The sequence below is a fragment of the Erpetoichthys calabaricus genome, chromosome 16, assembly GCF_900747795.2.
Source record: "Erpetoichthys calabaricus chromosome 16, fErpCal1.3, whole genome shotgun sequence".
Classification (NCBI taxonomy): domain Eukaryota; kingdom Metazoa; phylum Chordata; class Cladistia; order Polypteriformes; family Polypteridae; genus Erpetoichthys; species Erpetoichthys calabaricus.
This window is the reverse complement of record NC_041409.2, coordinates 2,580,945-2,602,867: the sequence shown is the minus strand read 5'-3', so window position 1 is coordinate 2,602,867 and position 21,923 is coordinate 2,580,945. Positions and strand designations below refer to the sequence as shown.

The 21,923-nt window shown below is 35.9% G+C and overlaps 1 protein-coding gene across 1 annotated transcript in view; it reads left to right on the top strand.

Annotated features, from left to right (window-relative positions):
- The window catches only part of fntb (farnesyltransferase, CAAX box, beta), a 55,890-nt gene extending 35,339 nt beyond the window's left edge, over positions 1-20,551 (top strand). The window contains exons 5-12 of the mRNA XM_028821278.2: positions 2,751-2,897; positions 3,751-3,834; positions 5,745-5,831; positions 6,348-6,477; positions 8,470-8,602; positions 11,109-11,220; positions 13,107-13,221; positions 20,189-20,551. Coding sequence (XP_028677111.1) covers positions 2,751-2,897; positions 3,751-3,834; positions 5,745-5,831; positions 6,348-6,477; positions 8,470-8,602; positions 11,109-11,220; positions 13,107-13,221; positions 20,189-20,299 — 919 coding nt within the window. The 3' untranslated portion in view covers positions 20,300-20,551. The remainder of the gene's footprint in view (positions 1-2,750; positions 2,898-3,750; positions 3,835-5,744; positions 5,832-6,347; positions 6,478-8,469; positions 8,603-11,108; positions 11,221-13,106; positions 13,222-20,188) is intronic.
- The last annotated feature ends 1,372 nt before the right edge of the window (positions 20,552-21,923 follow it).

Genomic DNA, 21,923 nt, shown 5'->3' with positions numbered 1-21,923 from the left:
ATTGTGAGCAATTGAGCTTCATAAATTCTGACACTAGCGATGAGGAGTTCTTGGGATTTCCATAAAATTAGAAGAGTGCTTGAACCTTAAAGTCTCTTCTTATTTGTTAATGACAGTGATGATGTTTCTTAATACCGCTGTTGAATTTACATGGTTGAAATATTATTCTGCTATATTTTATTAAACATATTAGTATACCATTTGGTTCAGAATATTTTTTTTCTTGTTTTCCTCCTCTAAACCTAGGTGCGTCTAATGGTCAGGTGCGTCTTATGGTGCAAAAAATACGGTAATCACTGCATGTTTGTTCTGTAAAGTTCCTGTGCCATGCTCCCTGACTATTGAAAAAGACTGGAGGCTCTAAGTGAGCGGAAGTGGCACAGATCTTTTCAGTATTTTGTGTGTGATGTTTGGATTTGCCAGAGAACACGTCAATTTTTTTTTTTTTTTTTTTTTTTTTTTTTTTTTTCAACAATATAATGTGTAATTAATTCAGAATGTAATTCTGACATGAGGCTTGGAGAATCAGCAATGGACAATAGTGCTCAGATGGCTCACTGTGCTCTCTGCCAGAAAACACATAAACATAAGTAAATAAACAAGAGTTAAGCCCAAACATAATTAAATAAAAGTTAAGTCTTGTTCACATTTTGCAATGAAACACTGACCTAGAATTGATAATGAGGGAGTGGGTTTATATTTGCATTTCAGGACCCTGTTTAAATTAGTAACCCAACCTGCCCAGTTGTCTTTTATTATCTATTCAGTCTTGACTGTATCTTCTGTAAAGTTATTCAAATTTAGCTTTATTAGTAAACTTGAGCACTAGTTCTTTTAGTAACTGTTGATAATTTGCAGGTAAATTCATACTGGACTCATTCCTTGTCTTACTGCAAATTGTTTTAAAAAATTTAATTCCATATATTTATTTTTTGTACAACTTACATAGACTTATAAAGTAGAGCAAAAGCAAACTATACATTTTGACTCACCATTCAGGCCAACACAGTTATTTCACCTTGCATTTTCCAAAGCTTTTGAAGTTGAAATGTGAAGGTCCTCTGAGTATTGTTATTTAGTACACGTAATGCCTAGTATTGTATCCCATTAGCCATAGTTACTGGAAGAGAAAAATTTGTGTGCATGATAACAATTAAAGCGTTGTGCAATTAAAGGAAAATCAGAATTATGAGTTGTTTTTCATGTGCTTTAATTAGAAGTCCTTAGCTTTAAACAGCAGTCAGAGATCTCCAGTTTAAGAGGGAATGGGACAGAATCAGATGCAATACAATACTTTTAGGAGAAGAAGAAGAAAGAAAGCTTCTGAATTTGCCATCCCAGTCCCAGTGAGGTGTAGTTCTGTTGGTTTTATGAAGCCCTTGTAGCTTTTCTTGACACAGTTCTGCTGAATGATTGGTTGGGTGTGTCAGAGGGGGGATGTTCAGGTTCAGCATTGTTCATAATGGAATTCAGGTTCGTTTTCATTCTGTCTGTTCATTATGACCTCCAGTGGGTCCAGAGTGCATCCCATAATTGAGCTTGCCCTTTTACTTATCTTGTTAATTTGGCAGGCCTTTTTTGAAGTGATGTTACCAGCCCAGCACACCACACTGGCCTTCACAGAGTTGTAGAAAGATGTGAAGGATGTCACTTCCTACATTAAAGGAACACAGTCTTCTAAGGAAGAAGAGCCCCTTTTTATATAGTTCTTCTGTGTTACGAGACCAGTCCAACCTGACATTAATATGTACCCCCAAATACTTATAGGATTGCAGCACCTCTGTATCCACTCTCTGAATAGTGACCTGATATAGAGGCTGTTAAGTGCAGTGAAAGTCAATTACCAGTTCCTTGGTTTTGCTGATTGTTAAGTTGCAAACAACAAAGTTCTCCACCAGACACCTATCCTTTGTCTCATTCCCCTTATAATACACCCCAAAAGTGCAGAATCATCTGAGAGTTTTTGCAAGTGACATGACCTGCTGTTATATTTAGAGTCAGGGGTATACAGAGTGAAGATATTACATTTACTTATTTGGCCGACGCCTTTATCCAAGGAGACTTACAACTATTATGACACAATTGGTTACATTTCTTTTATTTTTATTTATTTATTTATTTATTTATTTTTTTTACAAGTGGAGCACAGGTCGGTGCAGTGACTTGCTCATGGTCACAAAGTGTCAGTAGCAGGATTTGAACCCACAACCTTAGTGTTTGAAGTCCAAAGCCTTAACCACTACACTAAGCTTGACAAACTGCTGTCTGCCTGACTGAGAGTCCATTATTCAGGACTCCATAGGCTCATCCACCTGCATATATATGTGGTTACCATTTAACAGGGATGGCTGGATGGTACTGAAAGCTTTGCATAACGCACTAGTAACATGATGCCAAAATTAGTGTAGGTAAAACAGACTTTCTTTGATAATCGAATGTCAGCCTTTGCAACAATTTATCTGACAACCTTAATATATATATATATATATACTATAGGCCTCTGTGTTTATATAAAAAAAAAAAATAGAAACAGGCTAAATAACTTTTAGAAATTCTTTTTTGCAGTCTTTTGCCATGTTTGAAAATCATCATTCTTGAGTTGCTAAAATGGTAGGCAGTAGTTTCCAGGTATGTCTTCTTGCAAAAACTGATTGGTGTCGATAATACTTATATATGAGATATGTATGAGTTATAATCTAAAGAATGTTACGCAGATAGAGCTGAAGTTTCTTTTTTGTTAAATATTCCAGTGTGTGCAAATTTTTGGCTCGATGTCAGAGTCCCACTGGAGGTTTTGCTGGTGGACCAGGACAGCATGCACACCTTGCACCTACTTATGCAGCTGTGAATGCTCTCTGTATTATAGGAACAGAAGAAGCATACAACGTCATTGACAGGTAAGCAAGTGGTGGGGGGAGGGATTTTATAATGATATGAAGTTAGAAGCAAGATTTTTACAGATTACATTTGTAACCTTTTTAATGCTTGTAATTGTTATCTTAACAGAGCTATGCATTGTTTTTAGTTTTCTTTTAATAATAATAATACGTTATATTTATATACTGCCTTTCCCATGCTTTTTTTTTTTTTTTTGAATCACAAAATAAGAAAAATGTCGTTGAAACCTTGTTCTGTGCTGTTCAGAGTCAATAATCCTGTGGTGGATAATGTGCATCCAGAAAATGAATGGTAGATACTGTATGTGAACAATAAATTTAGTTAACTTTAAAAATTGGTTTCTAAGTAGGAACTTAATTAGAAAGGGATCCAGTGGACTTTGAATAAAAATCACCAAACAAGAGTTGATATGTAGTGTTTTCTAGCAATTGGTATTATTTACTAATAATGTATGTTATGCTAATTTCTTGCCTAAATCCTAATTTCTGACCATTGTTTTAGGTGTCAGTTACTTTTTAAAAAAAGCACAGTTCCTACTTAAATGTGAGATGTGATCAAGTTTGTAGGTTGGTGTTAATATGAGAATATTTGCTTGACTTTGAAAGCCACATTATGTTTCCCAAAAACATACTGCATTGTTGTCAAAGCGTTAGTTATGTTGTAATTTAACTGTTGGCATTTTTTTTTTTTTTTCAAAAACTAGTGTAGAAAAATTTAGAAAACAACTAAGTAAAATCAAGATGGCATTATTTTACTTTTGAAAAAGTACTAAATGTTTATTTTGTCAAAATATGTTAAAAATAGAAGCATATTTAATAAGCAGAGATTTGTAATGTATGTTTGATTTCTCAGGCAGAAACTGCTGGATTTCCTGTACTCTGTAAAACAGGCTGATGGTTCATTTATCATGCATGTTGGTGGAGAAGTAGATGTGAGGTAAGTACATTTCATATAGGTTTGGAAAGCCGACAGTATTGTCATCTTTAATAGCAGAAGTTTGTAATACATATCTGTAATATTTTATATATAACGTGTTTAGCTTTCACATCCCAAGGACTGCAGAATTAGGTTTTTTTTTTGTCATCTTTAATTTATAACTGTAATCTAGTTATTTTGTGAAGTGTTGAGTGCATCTTCACAATTACTTTTACAGAAAAACAAGGTACAGTTCAAAGTAAACAAGGTAAAATAGAGCAAGTCTAAATGATTACTCAATTCTTAATGAAAAGAAAACACACTTATAAATAAGTGTACACTACTAAACATGAATTGAGTGTATATTGCTGTAGAATAAATGGTAAGAATGTGTTAGAATCCATTTGAATCATAATTGAGATACAGTGGTCAGAAGAAAAAATAGTGGTCACGTTCAGACTGTTTAAAAAAAATCCACTGATGCAACTTTATGGACAGAAATTTCAATTATATTGCAGTACCTTTGACATGAAATGTTGTTTCATTTAGTGTATTTATATTTTGGATTACATCTAGTTTCAGCATATAAAATTCAGCTTTGAATTTTTAATTAATTTGCAACCCTTTCACAAAAACGTGTTTCACTTTGGCATCGTGGGTTATTGAGTGTAGATTAATGGGAAAAAATGGCAAACGTGTTCATTTAAAATTACATGTACAACGCAACAGGAAGTGAAGGGGTCTGAATACCGAACTTCCCCCAATTTACAAACGGCTGCTTTGCAAAAATGTGTGTATATGAAGAAGGTCACTTGATATATTTTTTTCATCTCACAAGCTATAATGAATTGAATTTTCAAGATTAAAATGACTCAGTCTTAGATGATTTTTAACAGCGTGTATGACATGAGAGTATAAGTATTTCTGTGAAAGACAAGATGCTACATTGATGAACTCGCTCACCTCATGCAAGATACAAGTCTTTGCACACTAGGACCGTAGGATGCTTATCTCCTATCTTTTTATGAAAAAGGAACCATGCCAGTTTGATTTTACGCAGAGGCACTAAGTTAAGAGTTTCTGTCAGACATTTCAATTTGTTAGTAATATCAGAAAAGAAACTTTTAAATAAAAAGTACCATTTAAAATATAAATGGACTACTGCTGAGCAAATGTTGTTCATAAATCCTCAGTGTCGGTGATGCTCATTATTCTTCATAAAAATCTACAGTAGATCTAGAGCAGCAGGTTACTCCAGTCTGACTCAACTTCATGTTGATCATACATTGTATATGTGCAGAAATGATCAAAACTGTCCATCCATTGTATAACTTACTTATCCAGTTTTGGGTGCCATGGACAGAAAGAAAAAATTCTATTGTAAGAAAACCAACCTAACGGGATGTAACTCAAGGTTGAAAAACTGCTTCTCTATATCTCTAGCACATACAAATCCAAAAGGCTATAATTTACTAATACAATAAATGTTTCTGTTATGATCTGGAATGATGTATGTGTGAAGGTAATTAAGAGTGAAGAAGTAGAGTTTGTACATTTAAAAATAATGTTTAAAGGAATGTTTAAAATTTATGAACAGCAAATAAAATGATACTGGTTAAATTTTGGTTGTGTCTTTACGCTTACAAAAATACAATCACATGTTAAATGGCACCAAAAAGTTTTACCCCTATAAATTAAATGTCCTCTTTAGTATGTTTAGAGTGCTGTAGTTACATTATAAGTTCATATTGGACCTTGGTTTTGCAGAAACTTGGCAACTGAGCTTGTCCTGTGTAGAAATGCATCATTAGGATATCTTGTTTCTCTTGGCAGAAAGGCTTTAATTAAACTGATTAAACTATGGCTGTTTATTTTACTTAAGACTGTGCTAATTCATTTCTTTTATTTGTTTGTTTTATTCTTGCATACAGAAGTGCATATTGTGCTGCTTCTGTAGCATCATTAACAAACATCCTCACTCCGACCCTGTTTGAGGGAACTCCAAACTGGATTGCAAGGTGAAGCAAACTTTCTTTTTTGGAACTGTATAAATGATGAAATCGTCTAGCTCACATAAGCCACAGAAAATGCAGTGTACAAGATACCCTTTAATTCTTCATATAATTCAGATGCACACAAGAGAGGAGATACTGTTCTTTTACATTTGATCACTGGCGCATTTAATAGCATCAGTCATTTTCTAACTCGCCTAGTCCTGAACAGGGTTGCAGGTGGTGCCAGCATAGGGCACAAGGCTGGAACAAACATCGGTCAGGGTGCCAGTCTATTGTAGGGTGAACACACACACACACACACTAGGGCTGATTTAGTTTTGCCAGTCCACCTATACTGTATGTCTGTGGACTATGGGAGGAAATGCAGGGTGGACCCAGAACACAAGCCCCGGTCTCCTTACTGCGAGGCAGCAGTGCCCATAGTAATGGTGTCGCACACACAAAGTGCTGAATTATAAAATGTCAGTTATTCAGGAGCCCTAATACACAGGTTTAGTAAAGTTGTGTTTCTTTTTGCAGATGTCAGAACTGGGAAGGTGGCATTGGTGGAGTGCCTGGATTGGAGGCACATGGTGGCTATACTTTCTGTGGAATGGCTGCTATGGTTATTCTGCAGAAGGAATACACACTGGACCTTAAATCCTTGTTAGTAAGTTTGATCTGAAGACTTAAAAGTAGAGAAGCATTAAAGTGTAAAGACTGCTGCAACTTGTTTTGATATAGAAGCTGTATTTAGAACCTGGTTTAGTCTTCAGTGTGCTTACAAAAAAAACAGGTCTGTATGTAAGTGGCTTAGGAACACTAGCAGTATCACTTTTGTAAAATTGTGTAGTTACTTTTGATTTCATCCTGTGAGCCCTTGCTTGGGGTTACCAACCATTGTTGAGTAATAAAAAACAATGGAAATTAGAACAAGCTATATTAGGAACCACATTTTAAAAAATATAAATAAAAATCTCAATGTCCTATGCAATAAAAATAATACTGTTAGTGTTGGCAAAATCTAATTAGCAAAGTAAAGCACACATGACTAAGCACTTGTTTTTATTGTGGTAAACTGGCAAAAAGTATCCAAAGTATACTCATTCTGTAAGTCAAACATGGTTACTGTAGTACTAAACATCAGAAGAGCTTGTTTATCCTCAAATTAACATTTTTCCACTATTGAATAACTTTTGTTGAAAATATGAAAACACTGTGTGGGATTACTTTCATTATAATAGGATTTTAAATAAGAAGTCTCATTTTATTGACAGCAGAAAATATTGTACTGTAGTATACTGTAATATTCTACTGGTTGACTTTTATGAAGGGTCATTTAAAGTATTTGATCAGATCGATATATATACAATATTTTTCTTAACTTTCAAAAACGTTTTGATAAGAACCCGCACAAGAAACTAAGTGATGACACTAAAATAAGCAGGAATTTAATGTGTGATGTGCAGATGGGTATAAAATTCGCTTAAATCCCCAAAAGAAAAGATTATGTTGCAAGGAACTTTTACCAGATTTAGGGAGGTTAAAGTTCCTTAGGGTTGGTGCTGGGGCTACTGCTTTTTTAATTTATATACAGTAAATGATCTCAGTAATACCATAGCAAGCTAGATAAAATTAGTGAAAGACACTATACTAGGTGGAGTAATAGTTACCATTCGGTCAGTAGAGAAGTGCCTGTACATAATTCAAAATTAGACATATATGTGGCAGATGAAATTAAATGTAAATAATATGTGTCAAATAATACATGTACATATTAGAAATAATTCCAGAACAGAGTGTCAGGAACTTGAAAGTACACCATGTGAGTTAAAGTGAATTTGTCACTGTTCACAATCCAGGAAGCCTACAAAAAGATTAAGAAGGTTAATAGGATGTTGAGCTGCTTGGCATTCTGTGTTAAGTAGAAGTCAAGGGAGGTTATTCTTAAGCTGTGGAACACACACTAGTGAAGCCTTGTCTGAAATAGTGTGAGCAGTTTTGGACTCAACTAAAAGAATGATGTAACAGCTTTAAAGAAAGTCTTAAAAAAACCTATAAACATAATATGCCGCTATAGAGAGAGATTGAAAGAGCTGAAGAGGAAATATGAGGATAAGTGTTTTAAATTCTGAAAGAAATTAGTAGGGTGGATACCACCTGCTAACTTTTTAGAAGTTTGGGGGCCAAGTCTGAACTTGTGAAGAGCAATTATCACACATTGTTTTTCTTCTCACATAAAAGCATATATACTGGGTGTAAACTATGAACCTTCAAATCCTGACTTGATCGTTGGGTGTACAGCATTTAATAAGCTGCATTGGATAAGTAGCCCATTGTCATTAGAATTCTTCTTATGTTCTCCATAGATTTAGTGGCATCTTACTGTATATCGTAAAGAACAGCAACAATAGTGCTTGCAATTTAACATTCTGAAATAGAATGTGAATAGAAACCTATATTAAAAAAAAGTAATTGTTAGCCTGCTAATCGTGTGTTACTCATTTGTCTTTTGGAATGTTTAATTTTTGGTAACTTCCTCTTGAAGCTTGCCAGAGTTCTTTTCTGGTCTGCATGTTTGTATTTTTTTTTTTATATATATATATATAAAGTTGAATATTTAAAGAGTCAATAATTGATTTTCTTTTTTGCTTTTGTATAGCATTGGGTAACAAGCAGGCAAATGAGATTTGAAGGTGGTTTTCAAGGTCGATGCAACAAGTTAGTGGATGGCTGTTACTCTTTCTGGCAAGCTGGACTACTTCCTCTCTTGCACAGGGCCTTGCATAAAGAGGGTATGTGATGCTTCACAAGTTTGTAAAGTACAACATGTAGTTTATTTCTTTCATGTTAATGGTAAACAATTTCCCAGGAGGATTTTTAAAATGGAAAACATATTAAGATATTTTCATACTCGTATCTGAATGCAAGTTATGATTCATATTCTCATCCCCAGGTCAGGAGTGCCATTTGACATTTAATCACACTTCCCCTTGTACTGCGCTAATTTGAAGATACTGCTCTAAACTGCTGCTACTTTTCTGCTATAAATATACAGCATATTTTAATTTATTTTGCTGTGTATATTAATTGCAGGGTTTGTGGGACTTTGTATGAATTCCGAAGGTTGCACATGACTTTTGTTGAGTGTGATAATGTCACAGGTCACTTGTGTCTTGCTTCTTTTACTTTCTTTAGTCCAATAGGTAGTGTGTCGATATAAAGTGGTAGTTTTTGCTATTTCTGGCAAAACAGTCTGATGCATTTATCGCACAGCTTTTGGGTTTATTGTCAAAGGTGGCATCTGTGCAGAATAAATTTATACCTTGGGACTACAGAGAATGTGAACGTATTCATAAAGGGTTGTATAAAATAGCATGAGTAGTCATCAAAGAATAAGTATACAATAAACAAAGCAGTGTACCAACAATTCCCTTCTGCGTGCTTGCTAAAAAGGAAGATATAGGTATCTGACAGAAAGAAGAAAGGCCACATTTAAACTGTCTTAATAAGATATCTGTCCCTTAAGTAGAGAGAGATTAGATACCATTCATGTATGAGAAATTGTATTATGCTGGTAGAAATTTTTTTCTTAGGCACAACTGTAGAATGTCACATAATTGTTAAGTTAAATTGAGATAAAGTGGCTGGTGTTTTTTTTTTTGTTTTTTTTTTTATACTATTGTCTGGTTCTTTTAACTATTCACGGACCACTCATGCCCAGTGGGTATGGGCTTTTTACATCTTGGACTGTTCGTTAAAATATTATTAGGATAAGCATGCGTCAGTGTAGTATAAATTTAATCACTCAGAATTACATTATATTTATCAGCACTGCCCTTTGAGGAAGTAAATGAGTCTTAACAATGCCAGGAGGATAGAAATTCTAACAGAGGCCCAAGAAGTAGTCAGTTGAGTATGTTCTAGCACCACTTTAACTGCAAAAGTCCAGTTTTCGGTACAAATGGGATTTATGCACCATAAACCAAATGTAAGGTTCCTCTCTGTAGGGTTCTTGAGAGACTATTCTTAATCATGCCCCAGCCTTAGGTTGACATTTGTACTGCAGAGTTTCTTTGTTTTCCTTGCATATTCAATGAGTATATGGACATCACAATCAAGAAGTCTGCACTTTGTTCCACATTTGTCCCTTTCCCTCAGATTTTCTTTCCAACACCATGTTATCAATTGTGCCCTGTAAAAAATAACATCATCAAATTGAGCAGTCTTTGTCATGGAAAATTCAGCCAAACCTGTCTACACGATCGGTTCTCTCTCAAAGCCACTTAAGTGTGTTATTTGAGTGGTGTAAGCAAGCAGAATCAGCAACTAGGTCTGTTCAGCATTTGTTATATATAACCTTGAGTATAACTGGATGTTGATGGCATTCAAAACTTTTCCAAAATGGTTTGTACACCTCATTTACTCATGTACTTTGTTTTACAAGTTACCAGTTTGTTGTCAGCTAAAAATAGTTTTGTCTTTGTACCTCAGGCTCCTTAAATAATAACTGCAGCATAAATACCTAATTTGTCTAATACTTAATCTTCATAAATTTAAACCATGTTAAAATTAATAAATTTCAGTCATGGTTGGAAGCAGTGGAATGTGGTCAGTGAATTATGTAGAGTGTGTATATGCATGAATACACAACTGAAAGTGAATTAAGACAATTGTACAAGCCTCTTTTCTTTATAAAAAAAACAAAACTAATGACAACGGTAGTCTTTTGTCACTGTGTGCTAAATGCTGTGAGATCATCCTTTGACTCACAGTTAAACTTAAATAAGTAAGGGGCATAACTTCTCTTGATGTAAAATAAAAATGGAAGAATGCCTAAGCTTTTGTGCTGAATGGGAGACATTTATATATTTGAAAGAGGTTTAACTGCACAACACCTCAATCACCCCCTTCCCTTTATGAGCCTCAGATTTGTCAGAATGTATTTTACCCATTAACTAATTAATCCATTATGTGTTGTTCTGGTTATATTAAAAAAAAAAAAAAAAAAATTTACCACTTACTCAAGTATGCTGTGGTACCCATACTGAAAAAAAGGATGCGACTCCGACTGATTCATGTTGTAAATATATCCAGAAGTGAGTTGGAATGGAAGCAGGCTGGCTGTATTGTATGTACATGGTGCTTTACATACCAGGCTAATAGAATGGTAGAAAGTACATGTCGGTCATGGGGTGTTGTCCTCATTTACCTGACTGAAATAGTCAATTTTTCTACTAGATTGTTTGTTTCTTTTATTACAAAATATTTTTAATGTTTTTTTTCTTTTCTTTTCTAAAGGTGATTCTGCTCTCAGCATGACCAATTGGATGTTCCACCAGCAAGCTCTGCAAGAATACATTCTTCTGTGTTGTCAGAATCCGGCTGGCGGATTGCTGGATAAGCCTGGCAAGTAAGTGTCCTCTGTTCTCTTTATATTTAGCATTCAAAGGCACATGCTGTAATTTCATGATTTATCACATTTTTAACATGAACGCATTGACAGGAATTGTTCTTCCAAAAGAAACTCAACAACACAAATTCAAAACTAACACTATAAAAATGGGCTTTTATCATTCGAAGGTGAGCAGTGAGTTGTGGTAAACCACCTTGTGAGTAAAGTTTAAGATATTTTGAAACACTAACCCTGATAAGATTAGTAGAACTCCTATTTGAAACAGAAGTAGTAAGACTTTGGGATTAGATTTGTGTTGTAGGGTGTTGTGGCCTCTTCAAAGAAAAGATTATACAGTAATCGATCCTCTATCGCGGGGGTTGCGTTCCAGACCCCCCCCACGAAAGGTGAAAATCCGTGAAGTAGAAACCATATGTTTATATGGTTATTTTTATATTGTCATGCTTGGGTCACAGATTTGTACAGAAACACAGGAGGTTGTAGAGAGACAGGAACGTTATTCAAACACTACAAACAAACATTTGTCTCTCTTTCAAAAGTTTAAACTGTGCTCCATGACAAGACAGAGATGACAGTTCCGTCTCACAATTAAAAGAATGCAAACATATCTTCCTCTTCAAAGGAGTGCGCGTCAGGAGCAGAGAATGTCAGAGAGAGAAAGAAAAGCAAACAAATCAATAGGGCTGTTTGGCTTTTAAGTATGTGAAGCACCGCTGGACAACGCAGCTGCTAGGAAGGGAGCAATGTAAAGGTAGCCTTTCAACATTTTTTTAGAGGAGCATCCGTATCGTCTAGTGGTGCGAACAGCCCCCCTGCTCACACCCCCTCCATCAGGAGCACAGAATGTCAGAGAGAGTGAGAGAGAGAGAGACAGAGAAAAACAAACAAAAATCAATACGTGCCATTCGAGCTTTTAAGTATGCGAAGCACCATGCAGGAAGCATATCGCTTGACAAAACAGCCACATTTAAGCCCAGCAAGGAAGAGAGCAACGTGAAGGTAATCTTTCAGTGTTTTTTGAGGAGCGGCCGTATCTTCTAGGGGTGCGAACAGCCCCCGTGCTCACAATATATTTGAGGAGTTTTATTTAATAGGTAATACACGCTCTGGTTGGGTAGCTTCTCAGCCATCTGCCAATAGCGTCCCTTGTATGAAATCAACTGGGCAAACCAACTGATGAAGCATGTACCAGAAATTAAAAGACCCATTGTCCGCAGAAATCCGCGAACCAGCAAAAAATCCATGATATATATTTAAATATGCTTATATATAAAATCCGCAATAGAGTGAAGCTGCGAAAGTCGAAGCGCGATATAACGAGGGATTACTGTATACATACCAATCGAAAGGAAACCTTGCTGGAGGAGCAAGACTCTTCTGATGATTCCTTTATTTTTGGCAAACCAGTCTTTTTGTATTTTCATTGGGCTCTGTGCAAACATCTAATCATATTAGATGCTGTTTTAGTTATCTGTACATTTTGAGCTGTTGCTAAGACATAAGGAAAGCAAAATGGCTGTAGAATCCATACTAATTCCTATAGCAAGGAGGTAAAAACCTCCAAGTAAACACTACATGCTGGTTATTTAGAGGACACTGGTCTTACTAATGTCATGTTTAAACTGAGGCATAGTCGGGCCTTGTATTGGAAAAATAGTAAATTGTATTTTTTAGTATTAAAGTTTAAAACAAAGTAGGTAAAGGCTCAAAAACCTAAACGTTGTGCGATTTACTATGGATTTGATTTCATTTTTTATTTGAATTTAGGTAATGTAGCCTAGCCCTTTAACATCATTAGTGAATTTGTATTTGGGATGGCCATGTTATTTTTTACATAACTGTCCACTAATGGCATTGTGCAATGTCTTTTCTTTCAAATTTAGATCTAGAGACTTCTACCATACATGTTACTGTCTAAGCGGGCTCTCTCTATCGCAGCATTTTGGGGGCGGGGATATCCATCATGAACTGATTGTTGGCAAAGAAGAAAACCGCTTGGTAAGCTTTAAAAAGATGCTAAATTAAACAGTTTATACACTCCTTTCAGTTCTGGGCTGTATTTACAACCATCAACTGAGTTGTAGAAAGAACCCAATTGTCTGATTTGACTGTATGAGTGGCACCTGTAATGAACTAACTTAATCAAGTTTCAGCATCCAGTAAGTTTGTTTAAATTGCATATTACAATATGTACAATCCACATATAAAGCATAATAGAGTATCTAGATACTTTGGTTTATACCAGTATACATGTTAAATTTCACATGACTGATTGTTGGGTGTGCGTCCAAATACTTGGCCAAAATTGCAGAGATATGAAAGTAATGTTGCTGCTGAATTGTAGTGGCAAGAAATGCAACTAATGCAAGGATGAACATGCATTGTAAGGAATAAGGACTTTCTTTAAGTGAAAAGGTGCTTTCTATTCTGAACTGAATTCAATAATATATAAATAAAATCTAAATAAATAAATTGTTGTAAGAGTTTCCTGACAGCACCATCTAGTGTTGAAAAAGAAAAATTAAAGTCTGCAATTTATTTTTGATTCATTGATTTTTATGCCATCTCTTCACAGGCGTGTGTACTTTCACTCATCTATAACAAACAAGAAGGCAGTGTTGCATATAGATGCTTAGCATGCACCAAACTTAAAGACGTTGGCAGTTTAAATAGTGAATTCATCCAGCATTCTGTTTGTTAAAGAGGACGTTTATTCCTTTTATCATGCAAACACAAAATATCACTTTTCAGTGCATGTTCTGAAATCTCAGACTTTTTTTATGTTAGTTGCTTATAAAAAAAAAAAAAAAAGGTGATTTCCTAATATTATATGCAGATCACTGTTGACAACAATTGAGTGTGAAAATCCAGCCTTCCTTAAAACACACTGCTTTTTTCCGTGGCTCTGGTAGCCCTTGTAAAGCTTCTACAAAAATAAAAGGTCCTACAAAGCAGTTCAAAAGTAAATTCTCTTGTTACATTCTATGTAAATTCTGTGTATGGTATTTGAAATATAGGAACACAAAACAACATTTGGGTTTAGTCTTAGCCAATGGCCTTTTTGGTTTCAGTGAGCAAATTTAAATTCAAGTTTTATTAAAATGTACAATGCAAAAAAATAAAGAGAAGGTTCAAGGCTGTATTTGAGCAGTTATTGTAGCTTATCTGTTATCTTTGGAATACCCTGAAGAGTAAGAGGAATAGATTAATTTGCTGGCTGATTTAGTGATCTTCTCCTTATTTGCTATCTTTGTTCAGTGTAGTTGTGGTATGAAGAAAGGACAGCTGAACAAGTTTGGTAGAGGAAGATCCTGGCCTTTTACTGTTGTTGACAATAAACTTAGGATATTTGTGGAAACATAGTCCATGAAATGTTAAAGCAAAATAAAGTGTACAATACAAGATTTTGTCTCAAATTTGAAAGAAATTATTTTTTAAAAGTCCAAGAAAACAGATGTAAAAGCAGACTGCAGTATTGCTAAAGGACCCATTAAGAACAAAAAGTGTCAGACATCCCCTTTTAAATGCTTATTTCACCCCTTCTGGGAAACGTGAACAACCCATACTAGTAATGTGGTGGCTGCATGTTTTAGCAGTAGTACACTTCTTAAATGCATTAAAGTTGTTCACTTATTAACATCACAGTTATACATTGTAAAAACATTTCTAAAAATGTTTAAAAATAAATAAAAATGGACTTTTCCAAGATAAAAGGCATAATCTATATCAACAGAACTTCATAACATCTCCTTTACTGGTCCTTTTTCATAGCTGTAATGAAGTGGCATCTTCTACTGTGTTTTTCTTCATAACAGGAAATAAGGAATCGATTGCTAGAGTACAATGTGACATAGTAGTCACTTGGAGATAACAAACAAACCATGCAGATAACAAATAACCTGCACACATCGCTTCAAGAGAGTCCCACAGAATCAACAAGCTAATTAAAAGGGCAGGCTCAGTTATGTGACGCACTCTGGACTCCCTGGAGGTCATAGTGAAGGAGAGACAAAATGGAATGCCATTATGACCAATGCTGCACATCCTCTCTCTGACACACTGATACTGAGAACTTCAGAAGAAATGCGCCAGGAAATGTGACTGGTGCATCTTTATACCAATGGCAGCAATCCAGTGCAGTGCCTCACTGTGACTGTAACTGTCATAGCAAAGTCATTACACTTAAAACCTTCAAGTTGTCTGTTCAGTTTTTCCTCTGTCTCATTATTTGATCCAATAGCAAGTCCCTTAAACTCAATGTGTGGCAACTATACAAAATTTCTATAAATACTTGTAATTTATTCTTAACCTGTAAATCTGTTTGGATAACTGCTTCAGCCAATTATAAAAAAATAGTACTAATAATTGGGGCTGCTGTTTGATAAAGTAATTACACGATTGAAATTTTTAATCAAAACTAACTGCATATTAATCAAATATTTTATTCATATTTCCTTCAAATGTATTAGTATTTTTCTGTGAAGGAGAAATAACTCTTGATTACTTTCTCATACCAAAAAGTTTTAATAATCATTTGCATGGGTATATTAAATTATTCCAGTTTATTGAACAGTTTTGTGTAACAAAAACAATTGAATATACAGTGAAACATGAATCAGTGAACAGCTCAAATTACTTTGGCACTTTATTTGTTCTGTCAAAAATGCTGTCTCTAGACATTACTGATTTTTTTTTTTCTGGCTATTCTGATATTGGCTGTTCAGCCAGTTGCTTACTGGTTAATCAAATAAGGCTCTTTATTTTTATTAACATCATATCCAGATATGGAATGCAAATGTACACAACAGACCAGTGTCTGCAAACATTACTTTAAAAGTACCTTAGTTTTTTTTTTTTGTAAGTAATGAGTAATGTAACAGAGTATGTAATATTACTTGTTATAAAATGTAATGTGTTACTAACAGTACCTTACTTTTGTGTTACGTTTCCTTCTAATAGTGATATGAAACACACACTTGTAATCAAAATAAATTTATTTCCTTGAACAAATAAAAAAAACAATGTTCATTACTACTCCTTTGTGACGATGTGGGTTCAGTTTCATGCTCCCGTCTTCATTTTGGGAAGCTCTTGGACCCAACACCATCGATAATGTCGGTAATGAGCTGGACAATGAGAACACCAACAAAGCAAGGGGAAAGGTGTAAAAGTGCAAAAGTGCTTTTATTTAAAAACAACAAAACCAGTGTCCAAATAAAGTGCAGTGCATCACAACGTTAATAAATAAATAATCCATAAAAACATGTAGAGGTTAAAAAAATCCATTAAATCCATTAAAAATGAGGTTAAAATGCAATGGCAGGAAGCAGTCCTTTAAAACAAAACCCGGTGCTGTCTTTCTACCTGGCAGCTCCCCTGCTTCTCCCTCTCGGGCCTTGCATCAGGGGAGTCACCCTACCTGCAGCTGACTTCCCCTACTGTTCTGGAAGCTTCCCGATCCCTGGCTTCATTTAGCTCCACCAGACCAAGACTTGGGATCCCCAGCAACCAGGGCACTCACACTGGGGTTTCCACTTCCCATGCCTCCGATTCCTGTTGCCTTCCGCGGCGAGCCAACCTTCTTGTGATCACTACTGCTCCTCTGAAGCGCTCAGCAGGAGTGACCACTACTTTCTGCACCCCCAAGTGCCGGCCAAACACTCTACAGGGGCTCTTAGCCTAGCTGCCTGTTAATACAGGCACACCGGCTTTTAGCTTCGCGTTTTCTCTTCCTCCTCCACTAAACTCGGTTCTTTTCCAATTTTTTTTTCCCCCCTCCCCTCCGCACTTGCACTCCTATTGTATATAAAGGGGAGGTGGCACAGGTGTGGCGATTAGCAGCTCCCGGCATCAATTATGGATACGAACGATTCCTAACCCATGCACATAAGTGAGGAAATGGCTACAGCATGTTGCGTCCGAGAACCGCTCCGGCCAAACTACCATACCCCCTCTATAAGCCAAGAGTGCGGTGATTATTTATTTAAAAACTGCCCTTTTCTCCTAAGCCGTGGACCCGCTATATCACACTACTCCATTCCAGGTCAGTATGATAACATAAAGCAGGATTCAATAATATTCATTTTGTTATGCACCTTTTAGAGCTCATTATTTTAATTTTTATTTCTTTTAAGGATGTCAGTTCCAGAATTAGGTACAGGGGAAATAGTGTATTTTAAATTGAAATGTAGTGGTCAACTACTTCTTAATTAAGAAGATATGTTTAGTCCTTCATGCGATGTAAAGTAAATAACATGCACCCCCTTTTCCATCCTCGGCACAAGCTCCCAAAGATTCATGGTATGAACATTAGCCGCTGCACTACCAGATCACGCTGTTTCAAAATATGTATAACAATAACTGGATTAAAACTGAACAGATACTTTTATCTGTAGGTTCGTTTTACTGGATTTCCCGCAGCACATTCCTTTCTAATTGTCTGTATGAATGAGCCCACCAAAGGAGGGGCATTTGCTTCTTGCCTCTGCACCCAGTGCTCTTTGCAATTATCATTGGCTCCCTGTTAACAAGAATTGGGCTGATTGCATTTGCCTCTTGGCACATGCAAGATTAAATGCATACCAGTAACTTTTGTTCAGTTCTTTTCACTTGACTGCACATTATGCACTTGCTTAACTTTTTCTTCATTAGCTGTCACAAGGTGGCCAGAGCACATGCGTGTACAATTTTAAGTAGCCAGCAGACAATGTCTTTGCCAAAAAAGACAATATTTCTGTGCAAACAAGTTTAGTATTATAGCTGACCTTGCCAGCTTTCTGCCTCGATGTAAAGTTTTCTCTTTTGTTGTCCAGCTAAATAAAGTGTAAACGTGCCCTGTTAGTTTTTAGCTTTTTAAATAAAGATCAATGAAATCGTCGCATCCTTTCTGGAGCACATAAAGGGGTGTAGGATGATGTCAACATTCTTGGAGAGGTGTGGACGGTGTTGAGGTTGTCTCTGCTCAAAGGACCCTCGGGAGGATATGTCTTCTGCCACCTGTTCACTTCATTTAGAGTCGCTTACTTGCTTCTTGGAGATAGATTGAAAATGGCAAGAAGGGGAAAACTGGCAATGTTTTGAAGAGTGTGTGCTTTATTGAAGCGTGCCAGATGGAAATTAAAAAGGGCACTTTGGCAGGGGTGGGAAGAGCTACGTTGGAGCCAGATGTAAAGCACCCACGAAAGAGGTTAGCTGGCCTGTATAAAGAAATGTCTGCACGCTTGACAGGGAAATGGGTAACAAGGTCTCTGATAGAGGGACAAGATTATAAAAGTAAGAATTCAGTATAGAGTCAGTGGAAGGTGAGAGAAGCAGATGCAGTTCGGGTAGTCAGATGAGCTGGAATTACTTTGTAGTTGTGATCCATTACTACTGTTAATAGACTTCTGTTAATAGATTCAGTTGCACTGCTTCATTAACAACATGTAAAGTGTGGTCATATTAACGGGATCAAGTTAATGCAATTAGGGATTGCGTTAAATGGAGTCTCCAAATTTTTTAACTTGTTAACAGCAATTAATCACCAGCCCTACTAATAATTACATTTCCCTATAAGTCAAACATAGACTTCACTTTACAAAATATTCACTTCTGTGGCGAGTGTTTGGAAAAACTGCAAACTGAGTCACTGAGGAAAAAGATTGATGCATGTATGTTTTGATTTGGGTGACCCAGCATACAGTATAATTGTGCCAACTCCATGCATTCATGTCTTGACTGCATTTTCTTATTCCGTGTGTAGTTGCTTGAGTTTCCTCATGCCTCCCAAACAGACACTGTTAGCTTTATTAAATCTCAAAATTTACCAGTTTTTGAAGTCACCTGCATTGGACTTTTGCCTTATACAGGACTGGTTCTTTTTTTTTTTTGTCTCTTTTGCTGAGTTGAATAATTGCTTGTGATGGCCTTCATAATCAGTTTTGAAAATGGATAAAGCGTCAAGTGGAATTTATCTTCAAGTACAATACAATACAATTTATTTTTGTATAGCCCAAAATCACACAAGAAGTGCCGCAATGGGCTTTAACAGGCCCTGCCTCTTGACAGCCCCTCAGCCTTAACTCTCTAAGAAGACAAGGAAAAACTCCCAAAAATAAACCTTGTAGGGAAAAATGGAAGAAACCTTCGGAAAGGCAGTTCAAAGAGAGACCCCTTTCCAGGTAGGTTGGGTGTGCAAGTGTCCTCTGAGACAGTTTGGTGTTCTTGGATCCACAAAACTATGCTTGGCTTGCAATACAGTTTTAATTGGATAAGTTGAAATCATAGTTATATGTATTTGTGTAAGTTGTATTGTACTGCTTACACTGTAGCTGATAGAAATACACAAGCAATAGTTACTTGCAGGAGACTTCTTTGCAGATCATACTGTGGTCATGAATATTCTAAAAAGAGGTTTGAGTTTGTAGTGTATTTGTTGAGGAGAATCTGGTTTTCCCATGTCATAAAGACTCCAGGGGCTTAAAGGAAATAGTCGAATGTTATTGACTGTGTCTGAAGTTTAGAAACAAGAGTGGCAGCATGTGGCATTGTACAAAAGAGGTAGTGATCACATCCGTATTGGAGTAAATGTTTATTGATGAAATTTTGTAACTCATACGTGGAGCAGCATTTGGGGATACTTTAGCAATCTGGTTGACCTCCCTGTGTGGTCTTGTGACTCATTGTGGACTTTATCAGTTATCTAATGAAGGCTGTGCTGCATGGGCTTCTCCTACTCTAATACCTCTCATCTGCTTTTTTGGAAAGACCGAACAGGAGGAGCTTAAACAGGCAAACAGATGTTCAAAGCATCTGGTTTGGTTATTATTTATTTATTTTGTTTTATTATTATATATAGTGAGCATTAAACTGATATAGGATTTACCCATATATCTTTATATTAAATGTTATGTTTTTAATTTATTACTCAGATAATGCTCTAAAATCAGTTATTTACACCTTGTGAACATTTTTTTTGTTTTAACAGGCCCCTACTCACCCAGTTTATAACATCTGTCCTGAGAAAGTAGCACAAGCCCTACAGCATTTTCTTCAAAAGCCAATCCTAAGTCGAAGCACCGAGGCGTCCAGCTCTTAACTGTCTCCAGGAGGAAACAGCAAGACAGACATGTACAAATCCATCCAGAGTTATCCAAAGGGACTGCAGGGCTCTTTGGAGTGTAGCCGTTTTCCAAGTTGGGGCATTGACAAATCCAAAAGGTCCCTAGCAGGTGTGTGCTGCATCTCATGTATCTGAGAATGAGGATTTTTTGTCCACTGATCAATGCAAGAGAATATATTATCTTGCTGAAGAATTTTAGCATACTAATAAATGAAGTTTGTGTTACAAGTGTGTTTTAATTTAATCTGTATGTTTTTTTAGGCTTATGAATTAGTAGGTTGCAATAGCTAAAGAAAATCTTGATGCTCCTACATTGTATGTATACAGAATCCACATGCTCAAAAAAATCTGATGTGTCATATTTCTGTTCTGGCCATGAGAGAACCGCAGCTTTGTGAAAGAATTTTTAGTGCCTTGCCCATTTTAAAAGTGGATGTATAACTGTGTCATCTGAAATGAATGGAACACTATGAGTGTTTCATTAAAAGAAAAAGGTAATTGGTTATCTCTCTTTTTTGGGAAAGGGAATATGCATGCCTAATTAGCTAACATGACATTATATAATCAAAAATTTCACTTTATAGTTCAAATTTACACATTTTAGGCTGAACAGGGTTGGACCATTCCCTGTGTGCATGTAGTGCTCAGGCTAGAAATGCTAGAATCCTGGGATCCATTGTGCAACTCGATACTATTAAAATGATTTTACATTTTAAAGATAAGGTGTTGAACATGAGAAGCTCTGCAGATGTTTTTTTTCCTCTATCTTCCCCCATTCTGTCCTCATTTATCACGGAAAAAGCTTTGCCATATACACCACTACAACTTTGTTTTTCCAAAAAAAAAGTTCTGATAGAAGTGACTGGGAATAAAAATGTGTATAATGTTTATTGGATTTTTTTTGTAATTTTTTTTTCAATTTTATTGATTTTTATTGATTGTAATCAATCCATACAAATAGATCAATTTTTACAAAAAAATAGGATTGAAAAAAAATCAACCCCCACCCCTGTGAAAGAGAGCATGGCCAACGGAGTAAAACTTAAAGCTAGTAAAAATAAATAGATTAACGAGTTTAATAGGCGGATAAAGATAAATGGAGAAGAAAAAGAAATGGCAAGAGGATCAGCTTCCTCAGTGCTTTAAGAGCTTATTCTAAAATATTATTGATTAGATCCTGCCAGGTTTTGAAAAAGTTCTGCACAGATCCTCTAAGTGAGAACTGGATTTTTTCCAATTTCAAATAATATAAAACATTGGTTACCCACTGACTTAAAAGAGGAGAGTTAGCATTGTTCCAGTTGAGCAAGATAAGTCTTCGTACCGATAGTGTAGTAAAGGCAATCACAGTTTGTTTGTCCTTCTCCATTTTAAGCCCGTCTGTGAGTCCACCAAACACAGCTGTTAATGGGTTAGGAGGGATTGTGACACCAAGGCTGTCTGAAAGGCACTTAAAATTTTTTGTCCAGAATGATGTTAATTTGGTGCAGGCCCAAAACATGTGACCCATTGAGGCTGGAACTTGATTTTTTTTGTAATTTCCAACCATTTTCAAGATATAAAAGAAATTGCAAACCACATTAAGAAGATCTAACAAGTC